Consider the following 27,586-nt stretch of genomic DNA (forward strand, 5'->3'; position numbering starts at 1 on the left):
ATTCAAGGAAAGTGGACAAAGTAAGCACACTAAACAATGTACGCTAGATCACTGTTGGCCTATCAGCTTAGAGTGCCACCGATGCCCTGTGGACCTCTTCTGTAACGCTGAGCACGCTCAGTCGACTCGCTTCAGATCTCTGCTACGCCAATCCTCCTGCACACACTCACTCGCAAACGCATCCAACAAGGGACAGCTTCCGCTCGCCGGGATATTCTGGGGGTCGCCAACTGCCTGTAAGAAGTAAGAAAGAAGAGACGGCGGGAATCAGCACCTATTTAGCCACCCTGATCCAGCCTGGCATCTTCAACATCTGCCAGCGTGTATGCTCAGCTCTGAGCCCCTCTGCCTCGTGCCAGCTTTCCCGGCAATCCCAGCTCCGTTGCTGCCGATCCTCCTGTTCCGCTGAAGAGCTGTCACAATCTGCTCCACTTTCTTCTCTCTCGTTGAATTCCGGATGTCCTCCGCTTCCCTCAAGGCATCACTGACATTTTTAGATCTTTGACTGTTAAAAAAAGAGTCTTCTGCCTCCCATTGGCAACTTTAGGACTGACCAGAGGCATCCCACTTCCTGCTCCAGAGATTGAGACGTGGTGAAGCTGGGGGTTCCTCGCTACCGCTGAGTAATCCCTCATCTCCCAGCATGCCCCACTCCATGCAGCAGAAACACGGTGAGAATTTTATATTTTACTACCTTGTTTCTTGCCCTCCTCCATGACCTCACACACCCAGCAGCTCTAAGTTTCTTTTTTTTCTGCTGGGGTTGCAGTAAAGTAGTCCAAAGGAAATTAATAAAAAGCAAACACATTAACTGGAAAGAAAACGAAAGAGATGCCAGCAGAGCAATTTCCTTATTTGACACGCTCAGTAAACCAACACTGAAACACTAGGAGAGGTCAGGGTTCAAAATCTTCATTGTTACAGGTGAAAGTTTGCTTTTTTTGGTCTTTGAATTTGTTTCCTAACTCTTTTTGTAGCGTTAGTAGTAATGCTAGATACCTGGTCACAAAGTAATAAATATCAGCTGCAACCATCTGCACACTTTGGTGCAATTCTTGAAAGCCTTAAAAGTCATGACTGCTAGTTTAACCTTAAAGGGATAGTTCATACACACACACACACACACACAAAAAGACAATTCACTCACCCTCACGTTCCAATCCTGTAGGAGTTTCTTTTTTTTTTTTCAGTAAAACCCAAAAGAAGACATTCTGTTTTTGCCTGTGCAATGACAGTTAATAAGGTCAAAACCAACTTTGACTTTCATTGTATGAAGTGAACCAAAGAGACATTTTTCTAAATATTTTAGCTATACAGGTTTGGAATGACACAAGGGTGAGAATTTGAATTTATATGGTTAACTATCCCTTTAAAGAGAAGTCCCTGAAATGTACGCTCTGGAAAATTCACAGGAAAAAGTCGGAGCTTGCCCCATTACTCAAGATAAAATGAATTTTTAATATGATAAGAATGTAAAATGTGCGAGCAAAATGAGCAGGCACCAGAGAGGAGAGAGAAGCGGAGAACACAAAGAAAGTGCCTAAAGCTGTTTGGACTCGGCACCCTCTCTTAGTCTTAGATTGAGTGTTTTCTCTTCTTGGCATTTGCTCAAACAGTCTCAACAGAAAATGCTTGACCCTCTTATTTATTCATTCTGATGTAATTCACAAGTATTTGACCTCCTTTTAAAAAGGAGCTCCTTCCCCTTACATATTTTCTGCCAAGTGTACTTTATTACAAGTGGGCTTAGACACATTTCAAAACATTGCTTACTGTGATAAGTTAACAAATCAAAACGCACAAGACCTAGGTGTCCATGAATGTGCATAGAGAAAAGATAATGCAACTGTTAGAAAAATTAAAACAACATGATTTGGTATATGCAATAATAACAGCTCATGAATCAAGAGTGGAGATGTCTCAAGTTCCAGCAACATGACAGTGAAAGTCACAGGTAAGTGTGGGAGGAGGAAAAAAACATTCTATTTTCGCTTTTGAGCAAATATTTGAATTCTGAATACATATATTCAGTACACGCACAAGCTTACTTAATTTGTAAACGATGTTAAAGCTGAATGTTCTAGCAGAACTAATCAAATAAATCAGACAGATAGAAAGCATGTGCACACATTTCTACAGCTGCATAACAACAGCATCATCAAAGTGTTCCATAAGCATAGTTTACACCAGGAAGCTGTGTGCATAGGATATTATGTAAGTGCTTTGAATAACGAACTTAAAACAACATGGTTTTACATTAAAACACAATGATAAAAATAGCCTTAAAATGATCAGCTCTCACGCTGTGAGTAAAACAGTTTACGTTCTAGAGCGACATGAACGCAACAGCGCTGAAGATGCACTTACTAATGTACAGTACGTCTGTATGTGAGCACTACTGGAGCCACAAAGATCTCTCGTTTAATTCTCTGGAGTGGGACAAGAAGCTGATTAAAAGCCATGGAGGAGATGGTCGTGTTTACAAGCTTAGTTAAAGCTCATTTTCCACTCATGTGCTCACATCAGAAACGCTGCTTCAACATAGACTGCACTGGCTCATTCATAAAGACTTCCTAAAGGACCTTTCGTGCTGAAGACGGCTCTCTGCGCACTCTGGTGTGTTACGGTGTGCTGAGTTTACATGGTGGGATTTAAGTCCTCTGAACAGCAACAGCAAATAATAACTGTTGGAGCCCCATGAGTCTTATACTGATGATTGTAGAACAACTATTTTACTAAATTCTATGAAGTCACAATAGTTTAATGAATTAAAATAGTGAGAATTGGGGTAGTTATGACTGTGTTTTAGTTGCCACACATATTGAGATCTCATATTGTAGATTGAATTACTCTGTGACAAGGGTTTCATATACCACAGACAGCCATATATGATGATCCTTTTTATTTATTTATTTTACTTTTTTTTCACCAAAGCCCCCTAGGGGTTCGTGGACCCCTAAAATCAGTGTGATGTTAAGTTAATTTACTTCATATATCCTCAGTCTGTGCAAATGGTGATTCGTTTGTGAACAATAAATTCTCAAATTCGTAGCTGGAAGAGATGCCCCAATGGGTTAGGAAAAGTCTGTCTGGTCCTGATGCTGATGCTACTCGAAAAGTACATATTACATTAGGTATAATTTTTCCTTGACATCAGATAAGTTATTGAATAATTATGGGTGTATTTGTGGTGTTTCGAGTGTACTTGTCACAGCAACCTTGCTTTGTCAAGACATTTCTCTGCAGAAACTAATATAATAATGAAATTATTTTTATCAGCTGAAGTGACCAAGTGAACAAGCAGCTGTTCATGGGACAAATAGCACTGATCTGACATTGATTTGAATTTTCTATGTTGGAGAATCACTGTTTTGTCCGTAATATCAAGGTTACTCTGAAAATACTTTTTCCGACTCACTTTAGCCTTGGTTTACGTACATGCCTTTATTTCTGTTTCTGTGTATAGATACACTATCCACATCTCTTTTAATGTCAGAGGCAGGCAGAGACCAAAGTGACATACATTTGATTTTAGGTTTACGCTTTTTAGCAAAAATCACAGTGCATTATGGCCATATATCAGCACGGCTGTGATTCAGCCATGCATGGGCAAGAGTACTTTGCTAATTTTGATATTAAGTCATGGGAATGTTATTTCTGAATGTTCTCTGGATGTTCAAAATGTCCACTTTAAAAAAAAAAAAGTTTTCTATTTTACTTTTCACAAACATTATGGGAACGTTACTTTTGAATGTTCTTTGAATATCCTAAAACATGTACTGTATTTACATTTTAAAAATGTTAGAGGAACATCCAACTAAAACATTTCAGAAAAAAGCCTATCATGAACGATGTATCACAAAATCTGCATAGGAAACTTTTTCTCACTGGAAACTCCTGATTGCACAGATTCCTATCCAGCTTATTTTGCCGTGGAAGTATGCTATCTTCTGCGCGAGATTTATGATTCAAATAATCACTGTAGGTAAATAACTAGAAGAATAACAAAGTGCCGTAAATGGTAAAAATATTTGCACTACAAACCAGTGTTTATGAATTTGATAATAAATTCAAATTATATGATAACAAATAATTTGAAGGGTCAATTCAATTTTCACTTTACTGTGTAATCTCATATCCCACAGCGTTATATATATGTACTGAATTGAGATGATGTGATGTGATATGATCTGAATTGAGCTTTCAAATCAACTCTTGTTCTTCCTTGTCCTATTTAATTTCCACAATAGAACTGATTAAGTGTCATCCCTATATGAAGTGTCTTTAATGATGAATTTAATTTAATAAATGTGGGGTTTTTTTTACTCCAGAACCCAACCTTTTAAGGCCAAATACCATCGCAACTTAATACACAAAACCACATATAAGTATGTAAACACACATCCAGCTGCAGTGCAACGATTTAGTTCCTTCCATTCTTCAGAATCCTGAGGCCTACTTAGACCCCTAATTCTGGTTTATTATTTTTACCGACAGATGAACAAAAGATTTCCGTAACGTGTTCATTCTAGCATATGGTAGCCTACTCTAAGTCTTCTGTTTGAAGGCAAAAGTTGATATTCCTCATACGGAATATGGGAAGTGTCAGACATAATTTTACTGGTCATGGATAACATATTTATAGCCTTTTTTTTTTTTTGTGCTTTTAAACAATAATTCAGTAAACAAGAACTCATATCAACTTTATTACAGTACTTTAACCCATCAAAATATTTTAAGAAATTTCAACTTTTTTTATGTTATACAAAATACATTTTTTAATAGTTAAATATAATTTAAATTGAAATGACTTTTAACAACAAACTAAGTTAATTGTATTTTAAAATTTAAGGCAGCAACTTAACTTAAAAGATTAGTTCACTTTAAGACGAAAATTACCCCATGATGTACTCACCCTCAAGCCATCCTAGATGTATATGACTTTCTTCTTTCTGACGAACACAGTCAGAGTTATATTAATAAATATCCTGAAGCTTCCAAGCTTTATAATGACAGGGCTCACGAGTTTGAAGCTCAAAAAAGCACATCCATCCATCATAAACGTACTCCACATGGCTCCGGAGTGGTTAATAAAGGCCTGCTGAAGTGAATCAATGGGTTTTTGTAAGAAAAATATCCATATTTAAAACTTTATGAAGTAAAATATCTAGCTTCAAGACCACCTTCCGTATTCAACTTACGTAAAAAGTGTAACTGGCGCGATGTATGATGTCGGACGTAGTGTAAGCGTTTTAAACTGCGAGAGGCATTACTCTTGATATTTATTCATATACCTCCTATTGTGTTCATCAGAAAGAAGAAAGTCATATACACCTAGGATGTCTTGAGGGTGAGTAAATCATGGGTTTAGTTTTAATTTTAAAGTGAGCTAATCCTTTAAGTTTAGTTGAAATAAGTGGATTTTTTGCTGTTAAGTAACTTACATTAGACACAATATTGATAAACGAAATTGTTGAGTAAATGATTCAAATGACCGACTCACTTGTCGTCACCTACTGGCATAACTATGTAACCTGCAGAAACTGTCACTGAAGTATGTAAAAAAAATGGGTCCCTTGGGAATCTCTATTAGCTATGCTATACAAATCACCATTTGGGCTAATTTGGTTTATTTGCATTTATATCCCTCATAAATCATGAACATCACCACACTTCCCATAATGACTATCGGTTCTTGCCATAGCACCAAACATGCAGAAAGAGCGCAGCTTCACAGACGTGACATTGACTCCGGCTGATCTGTTTGCTGTAAACATTAGCAGGGTAGTTTAAGGGAGCTGGGGTCTTATCCAGCGTAAGTGAGTGTTGATGGGTGGCTGGTTTCATATGCAATCTGAAAGCCGGCAAAACAAAATCCATATGTTAATGCCATCTGGACCTCCAGTAGCTGCGCTAAAATGGAAGAACAATGTGTTCATTCTACCCTAACTCACCCTAAGTTCAGATCACTAACATGACTAGAGTTTCATAAAACCACCTTTATATTGTTAAGATCAAATTTGTTCACAGGATTTAAGAAAAGTGCACTAAAGTTTAATCCACACTTACAGAAATCTGAACCAAAAACAGGTTCTAGATCTTCTCTAATATGGTCATAAATGAGCTAGGTGCTTTGAAACTTCTCGGTCAACATGTCTAATATTGAAGTTCTTCATATGGTTGGAGATGAAATAGGCTATACTACCATATTACCAGAGAGCTGGTATTACAACTTGTTCCAGAAGAGATATGCGAGTTACCTGGCAACAGAGAATGCGTGCCCTCTGTTTCACATCTAAACTTTGATCATGTGTCTTACGAAAGTGATACCCTTATCCAATAATAACAATAACCTGCATCAACACTGGACTGATCGTTTTTACAGTTCAAACTTGCATAAAACTTTGACGCACGAAAAATGATCCGCCATAGATTTTCCGATTGAGCAGACTTAGGAATACATTTTCAAATATGTATTTTTGCAGGGATTTTGTAACTCACCCAACAAAATATACTTCTGCAAATCCTACCCCAAAATTCCATGTAAATTGATATGTTATTAAAAATTTCTGGAAATACATGTTTATCTACCTCTTGGGTTTTAAGAATTGGTCAAAGTTGGAGACCATCCAAATAAAATCAGGTTTTAGAGGGGCTGATTTCTGGGACTGGGCGGAATTGCTTTCATCCACGCCAAAAGCCCCTGCATCCATGTTATCATGGATTACACTCCATTTGCTCCCTCTGATGGATAGAGGGAGAGAGCCAAAAATAGGCAGCACAGAACCACACCCCTCCACAGGCCTAATGGATATTCCACTGAGGCATTTCGGACAGATTGGATTTCCTGATATCCTGACTTCTGTGATTTAAGAAATGTTTGAGTAAACCAAAGTCTTCACTTTAACCACCAGTAAGCTCTGAAAAAAAAACTGCCAGTGACGTAAAATAAAGAGATTTGGTGCAGTTACAGGCAGGCAATGGCTGGAGATTTGAACTGACAGATGAATGAATGCATGTTAAAAGCTGTCTTACCTTCCATATAAGACACTGCACTCTGCAAGCTACTAATTCTAGAATTACTGAAATAAAGGTAACTATGCAAATATATGTACTGTACGTATATAGTGTTGAAAAACATAATAAACACACTATAATACAGCAGATAATTCAGTATTATTATGACCAATTTGAGCATGTACCTTCAAGAAAAATCATGAATAAGATCCCTTTAATATCTTAATTCAATCTCATAGAAAGTCAGAGGTATCAGAATGATTGCGCAGAATAATCCGAGTTCTTATGATTTTCTTCAAGACAAAATGTTCTTTCCTTATTCAGTAAAGCCTGGTTTCACAGACAGGGATTAGATTAAGCCAGGATTAGGCCTTAGTTCAATTAGGGCATTTAAGTAGCTTTTCTAAAAGTGCCTTAGAAAAAAACATTACAGGTGATAATTTTTATACAAAACAATGCCAGTGACATATTTTAAGATATTAAGATTTATTTTGTTTAATTAAAACAGCTCAAATATGCATTTTAGTCAGGGACTAGCTTAAACCCGGTCTGTGAGACCGGGCATATATGTTATAACCACGGGTTGTGTCTTAGTTGTGTCTCTTTTTATTTTAAGAGACACATCAGACAAAGTTGGTTCTTAAATGCAGCATAATTGAGATCTCCAGTAACTCCTCTGGATGAGCTCGAAAAAACATGTAGCATTTTTATTCCCAGTAGCAGCAAGTCCCATTTACACCAAACGATAAGCAGCACTCACTTTGGCATGAAAATGTAGTCCAACATATTTCTCCAAATCCCAATTCCACAAGAGAGCATGATATCGCATGCGCGATTCTTAAAGGGATTAGGCCGTTTGAGAAATTAGTCTTGCGCCACAATTTAAGGCAAGGTGTGGAAGGAAGGAAATAGCACACATAGAAATGAATGGATTCGAGACATCTTCTCCCTGAGATTAACGCCTAATTAAATCTGGAGGAGTGAGAATACATAACCTTAAACCACACAACATGTAAGCCTTCAGAAATACTTAATATATTTCTACGGCAACAAAAAACATAAGCGCATCTTAAAGCATCCGTTTGTGGCATTCGGATTGCGCATCTGAATGCTAAAGAGTACTGCATTTCTATGATAATGATCAACCAGCTCCCTTGACACTTTAAGACAATGACAACAACAAATGGGCTGTTTCGAAAACTAGTTCATGATAGGTTTAGAGGGTGCTAAAGGGGTGGGATTATAAAAAGGGGAGTCATATTTTCACATTTTTGGTGCCCTGCCTTCTAGTCCACTCTGTTCTCTGAAGCACGACAAGAAATGAGAAAACTATGAGTCATTGTTATTGCTTCAAACGGAGGCTTCAAAGGTTGAACGTGATCTATGTGATGTTTGTAATTGGAGGACGAAGCAGACGCTCTGAAGAATGGCTCAGTCTTAACCTACAAAGTGAACACTATACAAATACAGAACGGGTGCATAACTTACACCAAGTGACATGTAAGAGGTTCTGTTTTCAATCTTTTTTGCAATCCACCAGGTGGCGCAAAACTCAGAAAACATCCTGTACTTGAGGGGAAAAACAGAAAAATTCCAAAACACTGAATTCTTTCTCTCATTCTTGTGCTCGCCCCCTTTTTTTCTTTCTGGCTCCTCATCAGCTCCTCCTTCCTTCACCCCATCTTGCTTTTAGGCTCCCATATATATATCTCTAAATTGCCCAAACTAGACTTAGACTCTTTAGACTTTTTCCAGTGGGTTTTTTTTCCCCCCGTTTATTTTCTAAATAAACTAATAGAGCCAGTGAAGGCAATGTTAGAAGGACTACTGAATGCAAAAGTGTGAAAGAGAAAGAGAATATTCAGCGCAACCGAAACATTTGATGGCATCATGGCAACATTATTTCAGGGTGTATGGTGATGCAGGTGACTAAACCCTTTTCCTGAAGAAGAATATGTGTAAACGCTGTAAAGACACCCTGTTTACTCATGTAGAAACACAAACTAACATACTGTGCTATAACATGCTTTATTCATCACCAACCATTCGCAAAACAAAACTACACTAATTTGACAACTTTCCACTTGAGTTTTGGCAGGCTCACCTCATAAACTCAAAAACACTATTAGCCCTCCAAGGTGTGATGCAAACAGTTTCCTGCCACTGTCTCTGAGTCACTAAAAGATCTTTCCCCCTGTGACTGTGCTAATTTCCATGAGGACTGCTACAGCTTTCAGCTGCTTTTGTAGATGAATTTGTTCCTTAAAAAAGTAATCGTTTAAATCTGTGGAAGGAGAAGATACCAGTGTTTGAGTAAGCAAATCCTACCATCACACTGCAACACACCAGCTTTATAACTGAAAAAGAAGAATCAAATGCTTTATCATCTTTAAAAGCATTATTGTTGCACTGCTTATTCGGATGCTTTCATTCTCTTTTTAACCTCATGAACATTGTCTATAACAATAAAAATCTAATTTTAGCAAAGTTTTAGGTTTGCAAATAAAGCAGCAACTAGAAGATAACAAATAAAAAGTGTTTCCCTTAGTATAGAAAATTATTTCTTAAAAAAATGATTGTTGAGATGATGTGGTAGCATTTAAATGAATGCATTTAATTCACAAAGACACACAAGATTACCTCTTTTTACTGTGTAAATCTAAAATAAATGGTCATTATCATGACAAATCAATAACTAAAAATGTTATAGCATGACATGCGCATCTTCAGCAAGTTGGTCGAGGATGCTTATGGCGTCAATGTGGCAGCTGTGAGCCTTCACCCATCCCCCAACCCCCCATGCCAGGCCTTACTTACAGACTGTATACCCACACATCTGTAATGTTACTGAGGTAGGCAAAGCGGCAGTACCTCCACCACTCTACACCCCCCTCCCCACCCCGCCTACTGCTGTTTGGGCTGTGACATCCTGTGCTGATCAGCTCACATGCAAAACCTCGAGACGACATAGCCCACGCCTCCAAGTCTAAATCTGATCTGCCTCATATATGTCAGCGTTTGCATCTGGTGCCTGAAACTAATTTACTAAATAGGACTAATATACTTATTAATGTCTTTGAAAATAACAAAAATAACATTGTGCCAACTTCTCATAAACTATGAGAATGTGAATGGTAAATTTGACGTGGGATGTAAGATAGTTGAAACATCAGAATCAGACCACAGAGAGGCTGGTTTTCTCACCGCAGTTGAGAAGTTGAGTATGAAGCACTGTAGGCGTTAAATACATACCAGCTTTGTCTCTTCTGTTGGTGTCTTGCTCAAAAGTTAAAGAATAGCAAACGACTCAGTGTTTTCAGTCTGCAACATCAGACATCCATCATGTGAGGATGCTAGGTTCGTCATAATGTCCAACATTCTCAAGGGCAACTAAATGAGCTTATAAAGATTTAGGCTTGTTCCAGAGAGAAAGTGTACTTGAATTATAGGCTTTGACACTTTAAACTAATTCATTGGTTTATTTGATTCTAAACATTTGATCATTTGTAGATGTTAATGAACCTGATGATAAAATGTAATACTAATACGACGTTTAAATCTCACTTTGTTTGAATATGTCAATCAAGTAGAAGTTCACCTGAGCAATATTTGTAATTGCGCATTGTGATAGTGGCTTGTGTTGAAATTATTTGGAGAAATGTTGTCAAATAACTGTAAATAGGGCATATTTACATTTTATAGAGACTAGTGCGGTTCTCGCTTTGTGAGCCAAGTATGAAGTCAAACAGATACAAGAGTGAGTGATAACAGTACCGACACTTCAGGGTTTCTTTCATCACAGACAAGAATCTGCCACTCTTCTTTCAGTACAGTCTAAAGTTTACAGATTATATAAATTTATACCACGTGGATTATAAAAAATTATGAAAATAAGGGCAGAGTCAGACTGTTAGCGTACTAACATAATTCCAATAATAGTCAAATATATCAAAATAATTTATTGCATCATTGAGCATAGTGCAGAGGGCATTCAATGATTGTGCAACAGCACATTCATACAAACAGATACTATATTCTAATCACACTTTACATCAATGTCACGACTGTAAACTCACAATTTTCAGCATATCATGATGCAACAGTGCTTTAAATGCCTCTCTGACATTGTGAGGTCACCTGCTATATATGTATGTACTGTATATATAAATTGTGATGGTTAGACGACTGGGTCAGAGCATCTCCAAAACTGCAGCTCTTGTGGAGTGTTCCCAGTCTGCAGTGGTCAGTATCTTTCAAGGACCAAGGAAGGAACAGTGGTGAACTGGCGACAGGGTCATGGGCGGCCAAGGCTCATTGATGCACGTGGGGAGCAGTCCATGTAATACGATCAAACAGACGAGCTACTGTAGCTCAAATTGCTCAAGAAGTTAATGCTGGTTCTGATAGAAAGGTTCTAAAATACACAGTACATCGCAGTTTGTTGCGAATGGGGCTGCATAGCCGTAGACCAGTCAGGGTGCCCATGCTGACCCTTGTCCACCATCGAAAGCACCAACAGTGGGCACATGAGCATCCGAACTGGACCACGGAGCAATGTAAGAGAAGGTGGCCTGGTCTGATGAATTACATTTTCTTTTACATCACGTTGATGGCCGCTTACCTGGGAACACATGACACCAGGATGTACTATGTGAAGAAGGCAAGCAGGTGGAGGTAGAACCTTGGGTCCTGCCATCCATGTGGATGTTACCACCTACCTAAGCATTGTTGCAGACCATGTACACCCTTTCATGGAAACGGTATTCCCTGGTGGCTGTGGTCTCTTTCAGCAGGATAATGCGCCCTGCCACAAAGCAAAAATGGTTCAGGAACGGTTTGAGGAGCAAAACAACGAGTTTGAGGTGTTGACTTGGCCTCCGAATTCCCCAGATCTCAATCCAATCGAGCATCTGTGGGATGTGCTGAACAAACAAGTCCAATCCATGGAGCCTCACAACTTACAGGACTCAAAGGATCTGCAAAAGGGGGACCAACACAATATTAGGAAGGTGGTCATAATGTTATGCCTGATCAGTGTATACACACACACACACACACACACATACATATTATACATACATATGTGTTTTTTTTATGTATGTATGCAAAGTAATGTGTAAAGTAACGTGTTAGAAAGTTAAGTGTGATACCAGTAAGAACTAAGCATTAAATTGCTGATCTTAAAAAGTAGTTATACATGTGACATGTTTTCTATTCTCTATGGAAATTTAGAAAAGAAAAGGCTTCCTTTAGAATTTTTATTCACAACCTAAAAGCAGTCTTTTTATATTAAAGAACTAAGAGGACCTCAGTGCACTTGCTAACAGCGGATCCGCACCGTGTTACAGCTCCGTTGCATCATTCCTCTGATGAACACGGTTGGCTCAAGACTTCGCTGACAATGAGGGCTGAAGCTGGCAAAAAAAATTAAAAAACAAAAAAATTGCTATCAGATGGGGGTAAAAATTTGCCGCTCATGTAGAAAAGACTGTGGGGCAGTTTCCGCCGCTCAGGCTAATGTTAATGGGCGGCACATCGTGCTTACTCAGCATCATCAGACAGTTGTTTTACAACTTGTAAGTAAAAGTCGGAGCAGAACAGACGGTTACTGTTAGTGACGCTGATTCCTGTTCAAACAGACAATGTAAGAGTGACAAAAGTCTCTAATATTGAAGAATAAGTATTGGTAATCTCTTGCCATCACTAGCTCATTTCCTTTTCTAACACAAACTGAAATCTCTCACAAAGTGGCCTGGGAACAACCCAGTGAACAACCCCAACAATGAATCATTCGTGCCTGTTGCTCAGTAGCTGCTAACCCTTCATTTGCCACAGAGTATTGATCAAGTCTAACCTACCCCATCCAGCTTTCTAAGTGGGTCATTTATTTTTGTGTGGAATTGGTTGGCTAAAAGTTTGCCAAGGTTTTGCAGTAATTATCTTGTGCGCATGTGGTTGGGCACTGCGGGGGGCCATGGTAAATTACACATTTCGCTGCAAACTCCTGGATGCTTTTACGGCCGTGTGTTATGCAAAACCACATCGGAGGGCCTTAAACAACCCTCCAGTGGATTGAAATAAAGTTGACGCTGCTCTTTGTTTTGAAGCTCAACATGCTCTTTGTTTGGCAGTGCTGAATCGGTGGTTGTTGTGAAGGAGGGCCTTAACTATTTAAGAGACTTTCCCCTGTTGGTTAGCGAACACCTGGGGTGTTTTTAGTGGGGCACCGGATCCAGATGGGTGGATATCTGTGTGATTCCATTAAGGAAAGAGATTTTTTTATGAAGCCAGCAGTTATGTGAAGGTTGAAAAACTGTATCCAAGTGATGCTGAAAATAATTACTAACATAATTTGGCAGAAAACTCAAATTACCTCCCTCAGTTCAGGGTGAATCCTTTTTTCCATAACTATACACTAAAATAATGGGTCAATGGCATGCTCATTTTTTATTTTATCTATTAATTTATTCATGAATACAATTTTTATACATACAATTATTGATGTCTGTATTCAAATGCTTTTTTTTTGGGAGGGGGGTGGGGGGTATCTTAATAAAGAAAACAGGCTCATTAAAAATGTTATTCTTGAAAAGTAGTTTGGCATAATCTTTTAAAAAATAATATTTTAACAAAAATGCTTCAATGATAATTAATATATGAAAGAAAAAAACATGTCCGACAAAGCAAAGTCACATGGTGCGACCAAAAGGAAATTATGTAATAGAGAAGACCTCTGAATATCCTCGTGAATGTGAGTCTTAATATGAGATTAATATTTCTGATAATTTGACTTTTACAACAAGGCAATGTTAGTTTAGGTTGTAAAATGTCATGTGGTGCGACTCACTAAAACATTGAATAATTAAACATGAAGTTTGTTTTAAAAAAAAGTAATATAACTTTACTGCGTACAAAATGCGTACACTCGCATGCATTCAAGGTGAATATGCTATGACTTTTGGTTACACCACATGACATTTTTAGGTCAGTAAACTGGTATAAAAGTTTTTATAAACTATATGAAACAAACATGAATACAAACAAGAGTGCAGTACATTTCTAAGAATTTTGAATATGTGTATGAGCAATATTCTGTCCCCCTTAAGTGCTTGATATCAGCAAGTATAGTTATAGAATGAATCTTTGCTAAATTTGACCCGTTGTGAAAACAGTTTTAGGTCGGAAAGAAGTATTCCTGTTCCATCTATAACAATTATGTTCTCTAAACTAACACACTTGAATCAAAGCTGGTAAAATATATTAGTGGGTCAGAAAAATCAATTTATTAAGTTGATTCAATTTTCCCCTCAGGCCAAAATAACAAAGTAGGTCAATCAGTGTTAAACTGAGGAAAGTAAATGACTTCTGCCTCTTCACAACACTAAATGCATTGTATGTGGGTTGTTGTTGAAATGAAATTTTACATTGTGGGCTTTCACGAGAAGGTCAAAAATATTCATGCTTTTGCTTTATGCTTCTGTTATGACTGCCTAGGCATGCTCTTCACAAGAAATTATAGAGGCGTTCCATCTTGAATGTCTGTTCCACCTCTGTTCTAAAAAATCAGCCCACAAAATCCGGGGTACAACTAGCCAAGGTAGCACAGAGGCAAACTATTTTTGGAACACGTTTTCCTGTCTTGTACACTTCAACAATAGTGACACATTTCTTTTTGGGCAATTATGAGGTAAAAGTTTCATCTTGGTGAAGATTAAAGATTCTTTTGCGATCGCTTGAATATATTAATTAGAGAAATTTAGTGAACTTTACATATTGTAAGAGTACAAGCACATTACTGAAGTTACACAAGTTTTATGAAAATACAAAAAAAACATTCAACAAGACAGGCTGAAAACAGGTGACTGGAAGAATAGCCAAGAAAAAAGGAGTGTGCCAAGAGAGAGATTTCTCTCTCTCTCTCTCTCTCTCTCTCTCTCTCTCTCTCTCTGAGTATTGCTGTATCACATATTTGTTATATTACTTATGTTTATTAGTTGAAGATTCATGGTAGAATTAATTTAAAACTTTTTATAGTCCTTGTTTTGAAACTAAACTCCAAGAGTAAGAAAGGAAAACTATATGTCAGGTTCTGTCACCTTTTCACTTTCTTGATTTGATCTCCATCTCACTACTTTGCAAGCTCTTTTTCCTTTGAGTCACACTATGGTGTCACAAGAGTTCAGCTTTGTTTTTGATTTTTTTTTCTTTTTTTCTGTTGACGTTCCACCATTTCATGTCCCCAAATAGTGCAATGCTGACACTGTTGCTATTCAGCTGAATTACAAAAAAAAATAAATAATAATTAACTCACAATTACATCAAATGCTTGCATTAGTGCAATGCAAAATATGAGTCAAGACTAATTAAACCCAAAAAGAATGAGACAGAGGTAAAAAGCAGGAAGAACGATAAATATAAACCTGACACTTCACACTGACTGACCAGGTCATTTACAGTCTAATTTGTTTAGAAAAAGAGCATTCCCTTGTCACAAAAATAATTGTACATTGTTTTTCTTTAAATATAAAAAAAAAATTATTATAGATTTTCTGCCCTTTTGCGTGAATTCATAAGAAGTGTCCTTTTTTACTGAAATATAAACAACATGAATGTGGACCTAAGAAATAGGTAAACAATCACAAAATTAGGTCATAAATAGTCAAGATGTATCAATAAAATTATACAATAATGGTTATATAGTTACTATCCATTACTCTATGAATAATGTGTGTTGGTCTTCATGACATCTGGTTTTGTTTTTTTCCCCCTGACTTATGACAAATTAATCAGCAGAATATTAAGGCTGCAAAAAGTATGAAGACACCAGCTAAATCCGGACAAAAGCATTTGATCGGTTATGGGGAAACATGTGCACTGAATTCTTCTTTTTTCCACCACAGCCCAACAGATGCTCCTTTTGTGTCAGGGTATAAACGGCTCAAGGGAGAACGGACCAGCTCCCCCCAGCTGGAGCCACAAACGAAGTTACCCAGGTGAGCATCGTCGAAAGTCAATCACTCAGCAGTCGACGTTTCAAACCAAAAAATAGATTCCAAGTGAATGAAGTAATCGAGATATAAGAGAGCCAGTTAGTAAGTGGCTTAATTTGTTCTTCCTGTCATCCCTTTTACAACAGTGTTTGCTTATGCACTATGAAACTTCTACTTGTTGCATTTCCCCCTAATATTTCCCTAGAAAAGGAACTAATAAATACAAAACAACAGGTGTTCCTGATGAATTTCTCTCGACTGCTCACGCTTAAAACTACAGGTTGTAGTTATTTAAAAAGTAGTATATGTAGTTTACAGTTAGCTTTACAGAAGTATGACAACAAACATTACGACACGTTGAATACGAAGTTCTTACTCCTTACTATCACTATTCAGCTCATATTTTCTGATTTTGTATTCACATCTCAGTAGATTGATGCCCACACAATGTACATGCCACATAAGAAAGTAAGCCAATCAAAGTCTTGACATCAATATTCAGTAAAATGTATATATATATATATATATATATATATATGTTTTATTATCTTTTTCTTTGTCATTATGGATCTACAGGAATTCCACGAAGCACAGTTAAAAAAAATACAACAACTTTACAATACACAAGAGCAATAAATATATACCAAATGGTTATTATAAACACTGTCAAAAAAAAAAAGCAATATGGAGCAGGAAAAAGATTTTAATAGTATATAACTCGTTCTAAGCAGTTAATTTTGATAGTTTTCCCACAGTAACAATTTTACAAGCAATCTTCATCATGACTCTAATGTACACACCAGCATGAAAAGACATCATCTCAAAAACCCCCTGTGCTGTGCTGCAAACCGGCCTGACATGTAAAAGTGTCAAGAGCAAAACAGATTCCAAGACTACGAGCCAGCCAAAATGTACAACCCAGCGGAAAAGTTCCTTGCATTCTAGAGTCTGTTATATATAGCCTATTACATACTAATATAATTAATTGCAGTGTCAATAACAATGTGATATTACAAACTGCCCTGGGGAATATTCACATATTAAGTTCATGTTGTTCAACAGTAGGCTATTGCTCAGCACATTAATAAATCCCCTGGAAGCCAGAACATGTAATAAATTACAGGCTATTTGCTAAAATATAGGCTAATGTTAAAATGTGTGCTAAAAACAGAACATTAAGTCTTTATCTCTCACACAAACATCGAAGATAGTGCTCGCTGTGCCAGTGTTAGCTGAACTTAGAATAACTGACATAAATTGCATTCTTCTTGTTGGCTGCTGCTCCAGTATATCCGATGGATGGGTCAATTCAACTACTTTTTTTATCAGGTAGGCTACTCTAATGAGATGACATAGCTAGTAGAGTCTCAAGAGATACTGCAGAAACTACTGCTGTCCCTGAATGTGAGAACTCGGGGAAGGTCCTCGATTTTTAAAGACTTGCCTACAAAGACACTTGTTGAGTGTTTTCTGCAGTTGGATGAAAAACACGACGCCTCACGTGCGTTTGGACTCTGTACGCGTTTAGTGCAAAAAGAAAGAAAAACCGCGAGACACGCATGTTTGGTTGGAAGAGAAGAGAATATGCTGAAGAAAAATACCAAAAAGACAAGCCGTCTTCTCCTTATGCTTACTGACAGAAAAGAGAATAAAAAATGTTCATATGGCATTGATAGTAACTAACGTAAAAACACGAGTAAAACTTTGAAGTAGGTAAAGAAAAGGGATGTCAAATATGCAGAGCTTGATAAAGCCCCTCTATCTTCAAATATTTTTTTAAAAATTCTCCTTCACATGTTTGAAGCACTGTCTCTATACAAGAAAAAAAAACACTAAAATGCATTCTTAAAAATATTATCTGTGATCTAAAGGCGGATGCCTGAGGTCAACGAGTGAACAAGAGTTGACATTTCGGCCTTTGCAGCTTAATTTCAATTGACGTGTTCATGTTACCAGTTTATAGAAGTTTCGACACTTTAAAACAGTAGTTTACAAAATTGCATTCAACTTTTGCTCAGAACATAATTAAGCACAACGTATTAGCAGTTTGAAGCATAAAATAAATTGGACGCGCCACGATTACGTATCATTAAGCAAATATAACATATTCGTGGGCCTAAACAACACGTGTTTGTACGAACTACAGTTTGTGTGTGTGTATGAGCTGTCTTTTCTGAGTTTCAGCGTGGCAGATATGAATACTTTCACAGCCGAGAAGACGGCATCAATTAGTACGTATAGAACGTGCGGCTCCGAGAACATGGCTTGGTATGCGGACCTGTGCGTAAGAATGAGATTAATTCGTCAGTCAAATTGTTGCCTGTCACTGGCATCTTCTCGCGCACCGGTGCGGTAATGTTCCCCTTTACACCGCCAGCTGCCTACTGCAATTAAATAATTAATACTACACAATTCCGAAACGAAGTGGTTTTAACAGCGCTTTGACAAGCACAATACAGATTTATCAATATTCCTCACCTAAACACATTTATCCTCATATAGCCGTTTTTGCGAAATAACCGTTACTATGGGTAGTTCGTCCGTAGCATCGCTTATATACACATGTGACAAACAAACCATGACGAGAACAAAACAGTTAAAATCAAAGTTTAAATTAACAAATGAACGACATTCCAGTTAAGCCAGTATTCAAGAACAATGTCTCAATGTTCATATATATAATCCCGGTCAAACAAACCCTGGTGCATACTGGCCAGCAGGTCCACAGATTTGAAGAGGTAACAATAGGAACACGATATCACTGGTGAAAAAAAAAAATAACACAATAAATAAATAAACAAACAAACTGTGTCCGTGTGAATAAACGATCCAGATATGTTCTGTATAGACTAGGTTATGGCCGTGGGTTTAATACAGGGAAAGACAACGAATGGACACTGCTTATGTCATGGAATAGCAAATTAGTTCTGAGTATTTCGAGGCTGGGCTAAAAAGACAACGTACGTAAGCCACTTTCTCTGGCCACGTGACCGTCTCTGTCTGGACGCGTCCATTAGAAAGGAGGAATTAAACGCTGAACGCAACTATTTCTCTCAATCATAACGGAAATATGATTCTTTCATATACATTTTATTAATCGAATATAGAAACGTTGTATTTTATTATTGAAGTGTGATGGTATAAAATACAATTCTTGACAATAACTCAAGAAATACAAACTTAAAGCAAAATATTGCACTCCCCTGTCCTCTAAAAATGGTATGGTCGCCAGCTCAAATTCCGAGAATTGAGCTCTCCTGATTCTTAGAACTGGGGTTCTTAGAAGTGGTGATGCAAGAAGTTTCTAGGAAAGCACTACCAGGTGATTTTTTTTACATTCTTTTCCTCTGGCGCGCTGTTGCCATTACTCACACATGTTCATTAGGCTGTTTTATTTGGATTTTAAGCTTAAATGTTTATCTCGGCTGATTTGAAGGTGTTTTTGTGGACAGCTTTTAGCGCAGAGTGTTTATGTAGTGGGGTCTGTCTGGTGAAAATGCTTTTGACAGTTCAGGTTGTCCTGCATGAACCACACTGTTCTGTCAGTCCTCACTGCGGTACCGTGGGGTCGTAAATAGTGCGTGCGGCAGAGGGGTGAAAATGTAGACGCGGTGCGCGTTTATTGCCAAAACGACCAAACAAGACGGCTTACAAAGTTGACTAAATAGCACATGGGGGGCGGGGGGGGATAACATTATACATTAGGGTTTGTGCACTGCGTGGTCAAATACTAAGATAGAAGCGTTAACGGAGACATCCGACGATTTCACTCTTTTTCTTGGCGCATGTTTTAAAAGTAGCTCAGAAACCAGAGTTTGCGCTCTCGCTCTTGCTCTTGACGTTTTGGTGTTGTTGTCCTGTGCCAAAAGCTGTATACATTGTGTTTTCAGTCCGTGTATGCTGGTATAAACCACATCCTAAGCTTAGAGATGGTTTCTGATTTAGTTTGCTATACAGTTGTTGAGGGTATTTGTCATTTTACGAATTTTTTTTGTTTTTAGATTTTTCTGGTGCGCAGAGACTCGTTAATATCATCTCTGATATTGTCATTATTGTTTTTTCTAAAGTGCACAAGAGAATTTTGAATTGTTACATTTCATCGTGTCCAGTCAGCGTTTGACAGAGATGCAATAGAAAAGTTTGTATCGTTCGGTCGCTGTCACTTTGTAGCAGCACGAGCATAACAGTCCTGCATAAGTTTCTCTCTAGTCATGCGTTTCTTTTCTATGTAATTGTGATTTTTGTCGCCAATGTGTTGGGTGTTTCGTTTTAAAATAAGTTGTAATGTTCTGGTCAGAAATACAACACAGAAAGATGTAGATGCATACGGAAAATAATTACAAATTGACTTGGCTGTTTGGCATTGAGCAAGTGGCTCATAAATCTCGCCGCTGTTTGCGTGTTGTGGATCGGGCTCTATTCCTGGAGTGAGCGCATTTATTGGCGTTCAGTTACATAGAGTAAACGTGTTAAATAAGACTGAACACTTAAGAAGATAGAAACGGAGAGCAAGAATGTGAGATATTTAAGAGCTCAACAGCGAGCGAGTGTGCTCCGCCATATGACACTTTTCTGTGTTTGTGAGAAGTTGACGTTCTGTTTAAACTTTCTTAGTGATTTAAGATCGCTAAACGCCGGCGAAATGGCCAAATATGACTTGATATGCGAGTTGCAGGTGTTGTGGTTTAGTGCCGCTAAACTTCAAAACAGTCACTGGGTGACATCTCGTGGACGCAAAACTTCAGATTTCTTAAAGAATAAAAGTAGAACAGAATGTGCGGTCAGAGTGGCTACAGAAGTTCTTCTGAGTATAATACATTTTGATAAACGTTGTAAAGAGATGGCATATTCAGGTGTTGTGGTTTATATGTAGGCTACATTTTATTTGTTTGTCCAGTGGTTAAAATCCCGATCACTTTCCCGGTCATCTGGGTGATTTTCCTCCTCACACGAGAGCATTATGACAGCTTTGGCATCATCACAGCGCGCGGTCTGGGATATTGATATTATGTAGACTCAAATGGAAACAGAATCTCTTATACTGAATGTTCAACATGTGAGAAATGTTCGCCTAACTATTTAAAGGCGTCCAGTGAAACTATATATTTGTATCAGGGAGCCAGATGTGACTGGGAGAACCGTCTGAGGTGCTGCGTTCCATATCTGAAAGTAGGAGGGCAGAATATGTGTTGTCTCCAAATTAATAAAAAAAATAAACTCTTCTACATAATTCTTGGTTTGTGTTTGTTGTCTGTTCCACTTTGTCTGTTATTACACCCATTCCTCAATAGTGCAGTGTATCGTTTCACAGTGCTGCAATAAACAGCCTAACGACATTTTCCCATGACTCATTCGAGTTTATGCTCCTCTACACATGAAGAAAAATATCGCAGGGAAATAAGCAATTTTCTTCAGAATGCAAAAGCTGTGTAAATGTACATTTCGGTGAACTTGGGACATATTAAGATAAACATGTAATGTCCGTGAAAGTTCTTTTCTAGCTGAGAAAACGTGATTACGGTCGGATAAAAGATTTTAGGTAGGATGAAAAATGATTGTCAGACGTGACAGAACTACTGCACGTGGATAGATGTCAGTTCCCCAACTAAATATTTTCATCATTTGTCGCCACCTACCGGAAAGAGGGAGAGATAACTATACATGTAATTGATTTACAGATTAAAGGGATAGTTCCCTAAAAATTAAGTCTGTCATAATTTACTTACCCTTGTGTTGTTCCAAACTCTAATGGCTTACTTCAGTGGTACACAAAAGGAGTTGTCAGGCAGAATGACAGCCTCAGTCACCATTCACTTTCATTGTATGCAAAAAAAAAAGTTGCGATCAAAGTGAATGGCGACTGAGGCTGTCATTCTCCATAACGTCTCCTTTTGTGTTCCTTTGTCAGAGGAAAAGCAGAGGAGGTACACATTGACAAATTTTTTTGATGCATAACCGGATTAAAGCTATATTCTTAACAGATGTTTTGACATGCCTTCCTAAAAAAGCAAAGAACAACAGCATTGCCTTTGTTTCTGAAGTTTTTAACGGCTAATATAAGCTTTAAAGATTCCTGTGATGTTAGAATACCCAACTTTTCTGATTTTAGCTTGTTGTTCAGTGAGCACCGATTACATCATTCATGGTTCACTGTGTTTCCTAACAGATCTCGAAAAAATGGCTTGTGCAGCCGACAGCTGCATCCAATTCACGCGTCATGCGAGTGATGTTCTTCTCAACCTGAACCGACTGCGTAGCAGAGATATCCTCACAGATGTCACGATTCTGGTCAACAGACAACAGTTTCGAGCACACAAAACGGTCCTTATGGCATGCAGGTGCATTTGAAGGCTATTTGTATTTCTGCTACATGCTTGCCAATGGTGGAAATATGTTAAAGTGTGACTAAAACTAAAATTTCTTCACAGTGGGCTCTTCTACTCAATCTTTACTGATTCACACAAATGTAACCTGAACGCCATCAGTCTGGACCCAAAGGTTGACCCAGAGGGTTTCGCAATCCTTCTGGAGTTTATGTACACTTCACGTCTCGCACTGAAGGAGAGCCTCATCATGGCCATCATGAACACCGCCATCTACTTGCAGATGGACCACGTTGTTGACACCTGCCACAGATTCATAAAGTCCAGGTATATTTTGCTTTGTTCATAAATGACCCCTTAGTACTTAGAAATACAGAATGCTAAGTGGAATTTAAGATGACGAGAAAATGGAAGTTCTTTAATTTGCTCAATATTTCCATGCAGTGACTCCTCCATCAAACTTCCCAGAGAGGACTTTCTGGTCAGCCCCCTGCTTTTACCTCAAGACGTTCACAGTTACAGACCCCATGAGGTGATGGATAACGTTTCTGGACGAGCAGCGACATTCAGAGATGGGAGACCCTATGGTGTCTGCATGTTTAACGGAGTCAACGCTCCCAACAACAGCCAGTACCTGTACAGCCAGTTTCCCATGCAAGGTTTCCCCTTTCCTCTTTGCAAGCTTTCAGACACCAAAAACACTTTCTCAGACTTCTCAAAGGGAGGCATCATCCATCACAAACACTGCTCTCCGGTCGACGGTAACAACACCGTGCTGTCCGACTTCACCCGCAGTGCTGCCGTCGGGAGCTCAACCGCTTGCCACACAGGCTCATACTCCTCAAGGGAGCTGGGAAGAGATGCGGAAATGAAGCAGGAGACCTTGGAGGGAGTGGTTCATTCGATCGGGATGAGCTCTAGGAAACATGGCTTCGCCAGCCTGGTCCAAGAGCAGCAGAGAGAGACTGTGAAAGAGCAGAGTTCCCTGGCAGAGGAACATTTGAGCCACCAACACTACTCCATGGGCATATCCTCCAATGGACGCAAAACCTTGATGAGCAGCCCCCAGAGTCCCCTCAAATCAGACTGCCAGCCCAATTCCCCAACAGAATCGAGCAGCAGCAAAAACGCCGCCCTTGCACAGGCCTCGCAACCTCCAACCTCTCAAGGTACGCAAGACCCTAAAGCTCGCAACTGGAAGAAATACAAGTTCATTGTGCTCAATCAGAGCTCCAAGGAGGAGGAGACCAATCCTCGCGACCCTGGAATGCACTCCCCACCGAGGCCGGCCTTGTCTGCTTTCCTTCACCACGTTGACTCTGAACATCCTGACTCGAAGGCAACGACAAAGATTAGCGATCAAGGCGAAGACTTCACTGTGCCTCAGGCCAGTCGCCTGAACAACATCATCAACAGGTGAGTTTTTCCAAAGGAAATCTGAAACTCTTTAACAGCTGAAAAGGAGTCATCCTGTAGTATGTGTACGGAAACCGATTAGAAGATCTTGTTATTAATGGAATAAAGTTTAGAACTGCCGATTTGTGTGTATTTTGTGAAACCGTTCTCCACCCACCACCTCCGCAAAGCCAGATTGAATTTTTCTTCATCCATTCCAATCCTCTTAAAGCACACAGAGGATTTACCTCTTAGCAGGAATGTGTGAAATTCATTCAATAACCTATAAAAAATTAGAGTGAATTCCTCTGCATAAAGACCTAAAATGTGGCGTTCTCCTCATCAGAACTCTGGAGGGATCGCAGAGGAACAGCGACAGCCACTCTTCTCTCTATATGAGCCATTTGAAATGCTCGACCTGCGGTTCTCAGTCTCCACAGCACTCTGACATCTGTCCCAACACGTCTGCCTCGCGTCTGGCCGAGGAGATGTCCGAGATGCACTCTGAGTACTCCGATTCCAGCTGTGGTGAGATGCTCTTCTAAATAGTTTCCCAAGAACCTGTTTGTGTCTTCCAAAACCAACCTAAAACCCCTTCTCCTTTGCCTTCCAGAAAATGGAACCTACTTCTGTAATGAATGCGACTCCAAGTTTGCAGAGGAGGAAGCCTTGAAACGTCACACGCTTCAGGTCCACAGCGACAAGCCATACAAATGTGACCGTTGCCAAGCAGCATTCCGCTACAAGGGAAACCTTGCCAGTCACAAAACAGTTCACACCGGTAAAAATAAACAGCTGCTGCTACAAATGTAATTTTTGGCTTCAACGTTCGATGTTTTGCTTAACCTCCTTTCATTTGCGCTGCAGGAGAGAAACCATATAGATGCAATATCTGCGGGGCTCAGTTCAACAGACCAGCAAACCTCAAAACCCACACACGGATTCACTCAGGAGAAAAGCCATATAAGTGTGAGACATGTGGCGCTAGATTTGTGCAGGTGAGTGCTTGCAGTGTTAGTCAATCGTAGAGACATAGATATACATAGATTCGAAAGGAATAACCTAACCTTTTTTTTTTGCAAAGGTTGCTCACCTTCGGGCTCACGTTCTGATTCATACCGGAGAGAAGCCATATCCATGCGAGATCTGTGGCACTCGTTTCCGCCATTTGCAGACACTGAAAAGCCACCTGCGAATACACACAGGAGAAAAGCCCTATCATGTAAGAATATATACTATGATATCATAACTATACAGTGCAAAAGCGTTCATCCTCGTCCTAAATGCTGTTTTTGCATTTGTTTTACAGTGTGAGAAATGCAACTTGCATTTTCGCCACAAGAGTCAGCTGCGGTTACACCTCCGGCAGAAGCATGGCGCGATCACCAACACCAAAATCCAATATCGCATGTCCTCGACAGAGCTACCGACTGACTTGACGAAGGCATGCTGAGCAGGCACTTTGGGGCAGACCTGACCATGGCATTATATTACCTGACTTGTACAATCATTCAAAATTTTAGTGCCACACTGTGTTAATCGGACAAGAAGAAAAAAAAAACTGGCATGAAATGCCAGTCTAAACGGGTTTCCTCTACATTTGAACATAGAACCACGATATTATCTATTGTAGTCACTTTATTGTTTATATTTACATATGAATATATATATTAATGTTGGGAGTGTTTTTACAATTTGAGTTATAAAAAGCTTTATTTTGTTGGAAGAAGGATGGAATGTAAACCATTTAAATCCGGTTTTTGAAAATACAGTATTTTCTAATGAAAAAAAAACACTTTTCTGAAGGTATTAGGGATTTTGATCGAGGTTGGAATATTTTGAGTCAAACGCATTTCTCGCAAAGCAAAGAATTGTGTCTATAGATTTTTATATATAAATGTACAGGTTACACTATGTTGGAACGACCTCTATCTTGTAAGAGGAACTCCTAACTGTGACTATAGCATTGGATATCTTTTCTTGGTTTTTGTCCGTGTACTTTTTGAGAATAATGGCTGCTCTCTCAAATGGAAAACATGCATGAGGTGGGTTTGCCACTGATAAACTTTCACGTAGGCAACTGCATAAATATTGTGACATAAAGTGTAATTACTTTACATCAAGATTGCTCTCTGCTGGCAGAGCCGATCTGGAATTACATGGTAACATATGCATTCAAAAGTAATAATAATACTTTAAAAAAAAAATAATAATAAAAAAAAAGGTACTGCTATGTTATGACCAAGGAGATATTTTGCTTCAGATGTATTTGTATAGAAATGTGACTTTTTATTTCTTTTGGCAAGTGAAGGTTTACGGTTTACAGTTTTGTCATTGTTCTAGAAGCTACAGTAAAAGGTTATACTATTGTCTTTATTTTCTTTTTGTCTGTGTATACACTGTGTACTCAAGGTGCCTTTCTCAATGGTGTCTGAATTTCTTTTCATTCAGCCCAGCTCTACTAAGGTACAACTGAAGGGCAACATGTGTCCTTTTTGTTCTCCCCCTTTTTGAGTGTGAAAACATGCGAGAATGTGTGACAGAAGGACGCAGTGACTGCGCGTGTGTGCATGTGTGCTTTATAAATGCTTTTCACACACTTTAAAAAAAAAATGCAACTCATTGCGTGATCTATACATCTTCAGGACTTGTTTTGGGATTGGGCTTTTTTAAACAAACAATTGCATTAAGCTTATTGTAAAATATAGATGTATGAATGTAAAATAAAAGTATTGGATTTCTATGTCTAACACTTGTGTATAGCCTATTTATTTCATATAGAGGCAACATGGAGGTGAAAGACAATGAAGGCCGTTGTCAGGGTCATTTCTTTAAACACCAAGTTGCAAGTGCATTCACCATTCTCTTCCTCTCATCTCTCATTTTGTTATTTTTTAATACTCTTTTTTTTTTTAAAGCTTAGCATTATGGAAAGGCTTGCATGCTACAACAAAGGCAGAATTGTTAGAGAGTCGAGACAAAAAGCAGGGAACCAAATCACCACAAGCTTAGGGTAGTGAAAAGCAACACTGGAATCTCCACACCTCTGTTGTATCAATTCCTTTTATAGGACTAGAGTACTATGAAAGAATGAGTTAAACACTACGGGACAGTTCAGCTACAGAGTTTGTTTTCCACAGACAAATGCTCTAAGTTGCACAGGTACAAATTCAGTCAACAGGTGACAAAATGATCCATCTAAAACCCCACAACCAGATTTACACCACTTCAACATGCTGATATATACAGTCAAATCTAAATTTATTCAGACACATTTGCAATGGTTTAGAAAATGGTAATTATAAATTAAAGAAAATACTTCAGGTCAAAGCGTCTGAATAATTTTGGTACCAGGTTTTTATAAATTTTACTGGTAGTCCACTGTATGAAGAATTTTTGGGTATGTCACAGTTTACTTGATTTTGCTATCCTCACTTACATAAATTAAGTATAGTGACCTGCACCCACTAGTAAAAATATATATCTGCTGTCTGAATAATTTGGTCTGACTGTAAAAAAAATATTTTGACTCCACAACTAATGCTCAGACCTACGATGTACACATACGAGAATGTGGACATACTGCATAGCATCATACAGATGGGCAATGCCATTATTCATCTAGAAGCTTATTTAGTATCAGTTCAACACAAGGCCATATAATGCAAGTCTGCAACATAAGTCATTGTGAGAGATTGGGGAGAGGGATCAGAAAACCATCCATTACAAACCAAAGTTATCAGATCCTCTTGTGTTACTCTGGAACAGGTTCTTTTGCTTCCTTCTTAGAAACCAATAAAACAAAAACGCAACAATATAAAACAGAACGCAACACACGCACAATTTTCTACCATGGTGGGG

General features: G+C 38.5%; 1 protein-coding gene across 3 annotated transcripts; it reads left to right on the forward strand.

Moving 5' to 3' along the window:
- On the forward strand, positions 1-26,473 carry bcl6aa (BCL6A transcription repressor a). Of its 3 annotated transcripts, XM_079841471.1 has the most exons (10): positions 1-671; positions 15,918-16,010; positions 22,174-22,345; positions 22,436-22,657; positions 22,775-23,746; positions 24,072-24,253; positions 24,339-24,506; positions 24,593-24,723; positions 24,810-24,947; positions 25,035-26,473. In XM_079841471.1, exons 1-10 carry the CDS (start codon positions 644-646, stop codon positions 25,176-25,178), a joined length of 2,250 nt encoding a protein of 749 aa, XP_079697597.1. In that variant the 5' UTR covers positions 1-643; the 3' UTR covers positions 25,179-26,473. The 3 variants fall into 3 exon arrangements, with proteins under 3 accessions (XP_079697597.1, XP_079697598.1, XP_079697599.1); XM_079841472.1 differs by lacking the exons at positions 1-671; positions 15,918-16,010 and adding an exon at positions 17,153-17,336; XM_079841473.1 differs by lacking the exons at positions 1-671; positions 15,918-16,010 and adding an exon at positions 19,280-19,329.
- Positions 26,474-27,586: the final 1,113 nt, after the last annotated feature.

The sequence above is a fragment of the Gobio gobio genome, assembly GCF_949357685.1.
Source record: "Gobio gobio genome assembly, chromosome: 17".
In the NCBI taxonomy this organism is placed as follows: Eukaryota; Metazoa; Chordata; class Actinopteri; order Cypriniformes; family Gobionidae; genus Gobio; species Gobio gobio.

What these genes read in the sequence shown, in the direction of transcription:
- bcl6aa (XM_079841471.1), top strand. Translation starts at nt 644, where the DNA reads ATGCCCCACTCCATGCAGCAGAAACACG. An exon ending in CTCCATGCAGCAGAAACACG is followed by an intron (nt 672 to 15,917) that starts GTGAGAATTTTA and finishes TTTCCACCACAG; the next exon opens with CCCAACAGATGCTCCTTTTG. An exon ending in TCACAAAACAGTTCACACCG is followed by an intron (nt 24,507 to 24,592) that starts GTAAAAATAAAC and finishes TTTGCGCTGCAG; the next exon opens with GAGAGAAACCATATAGATGC.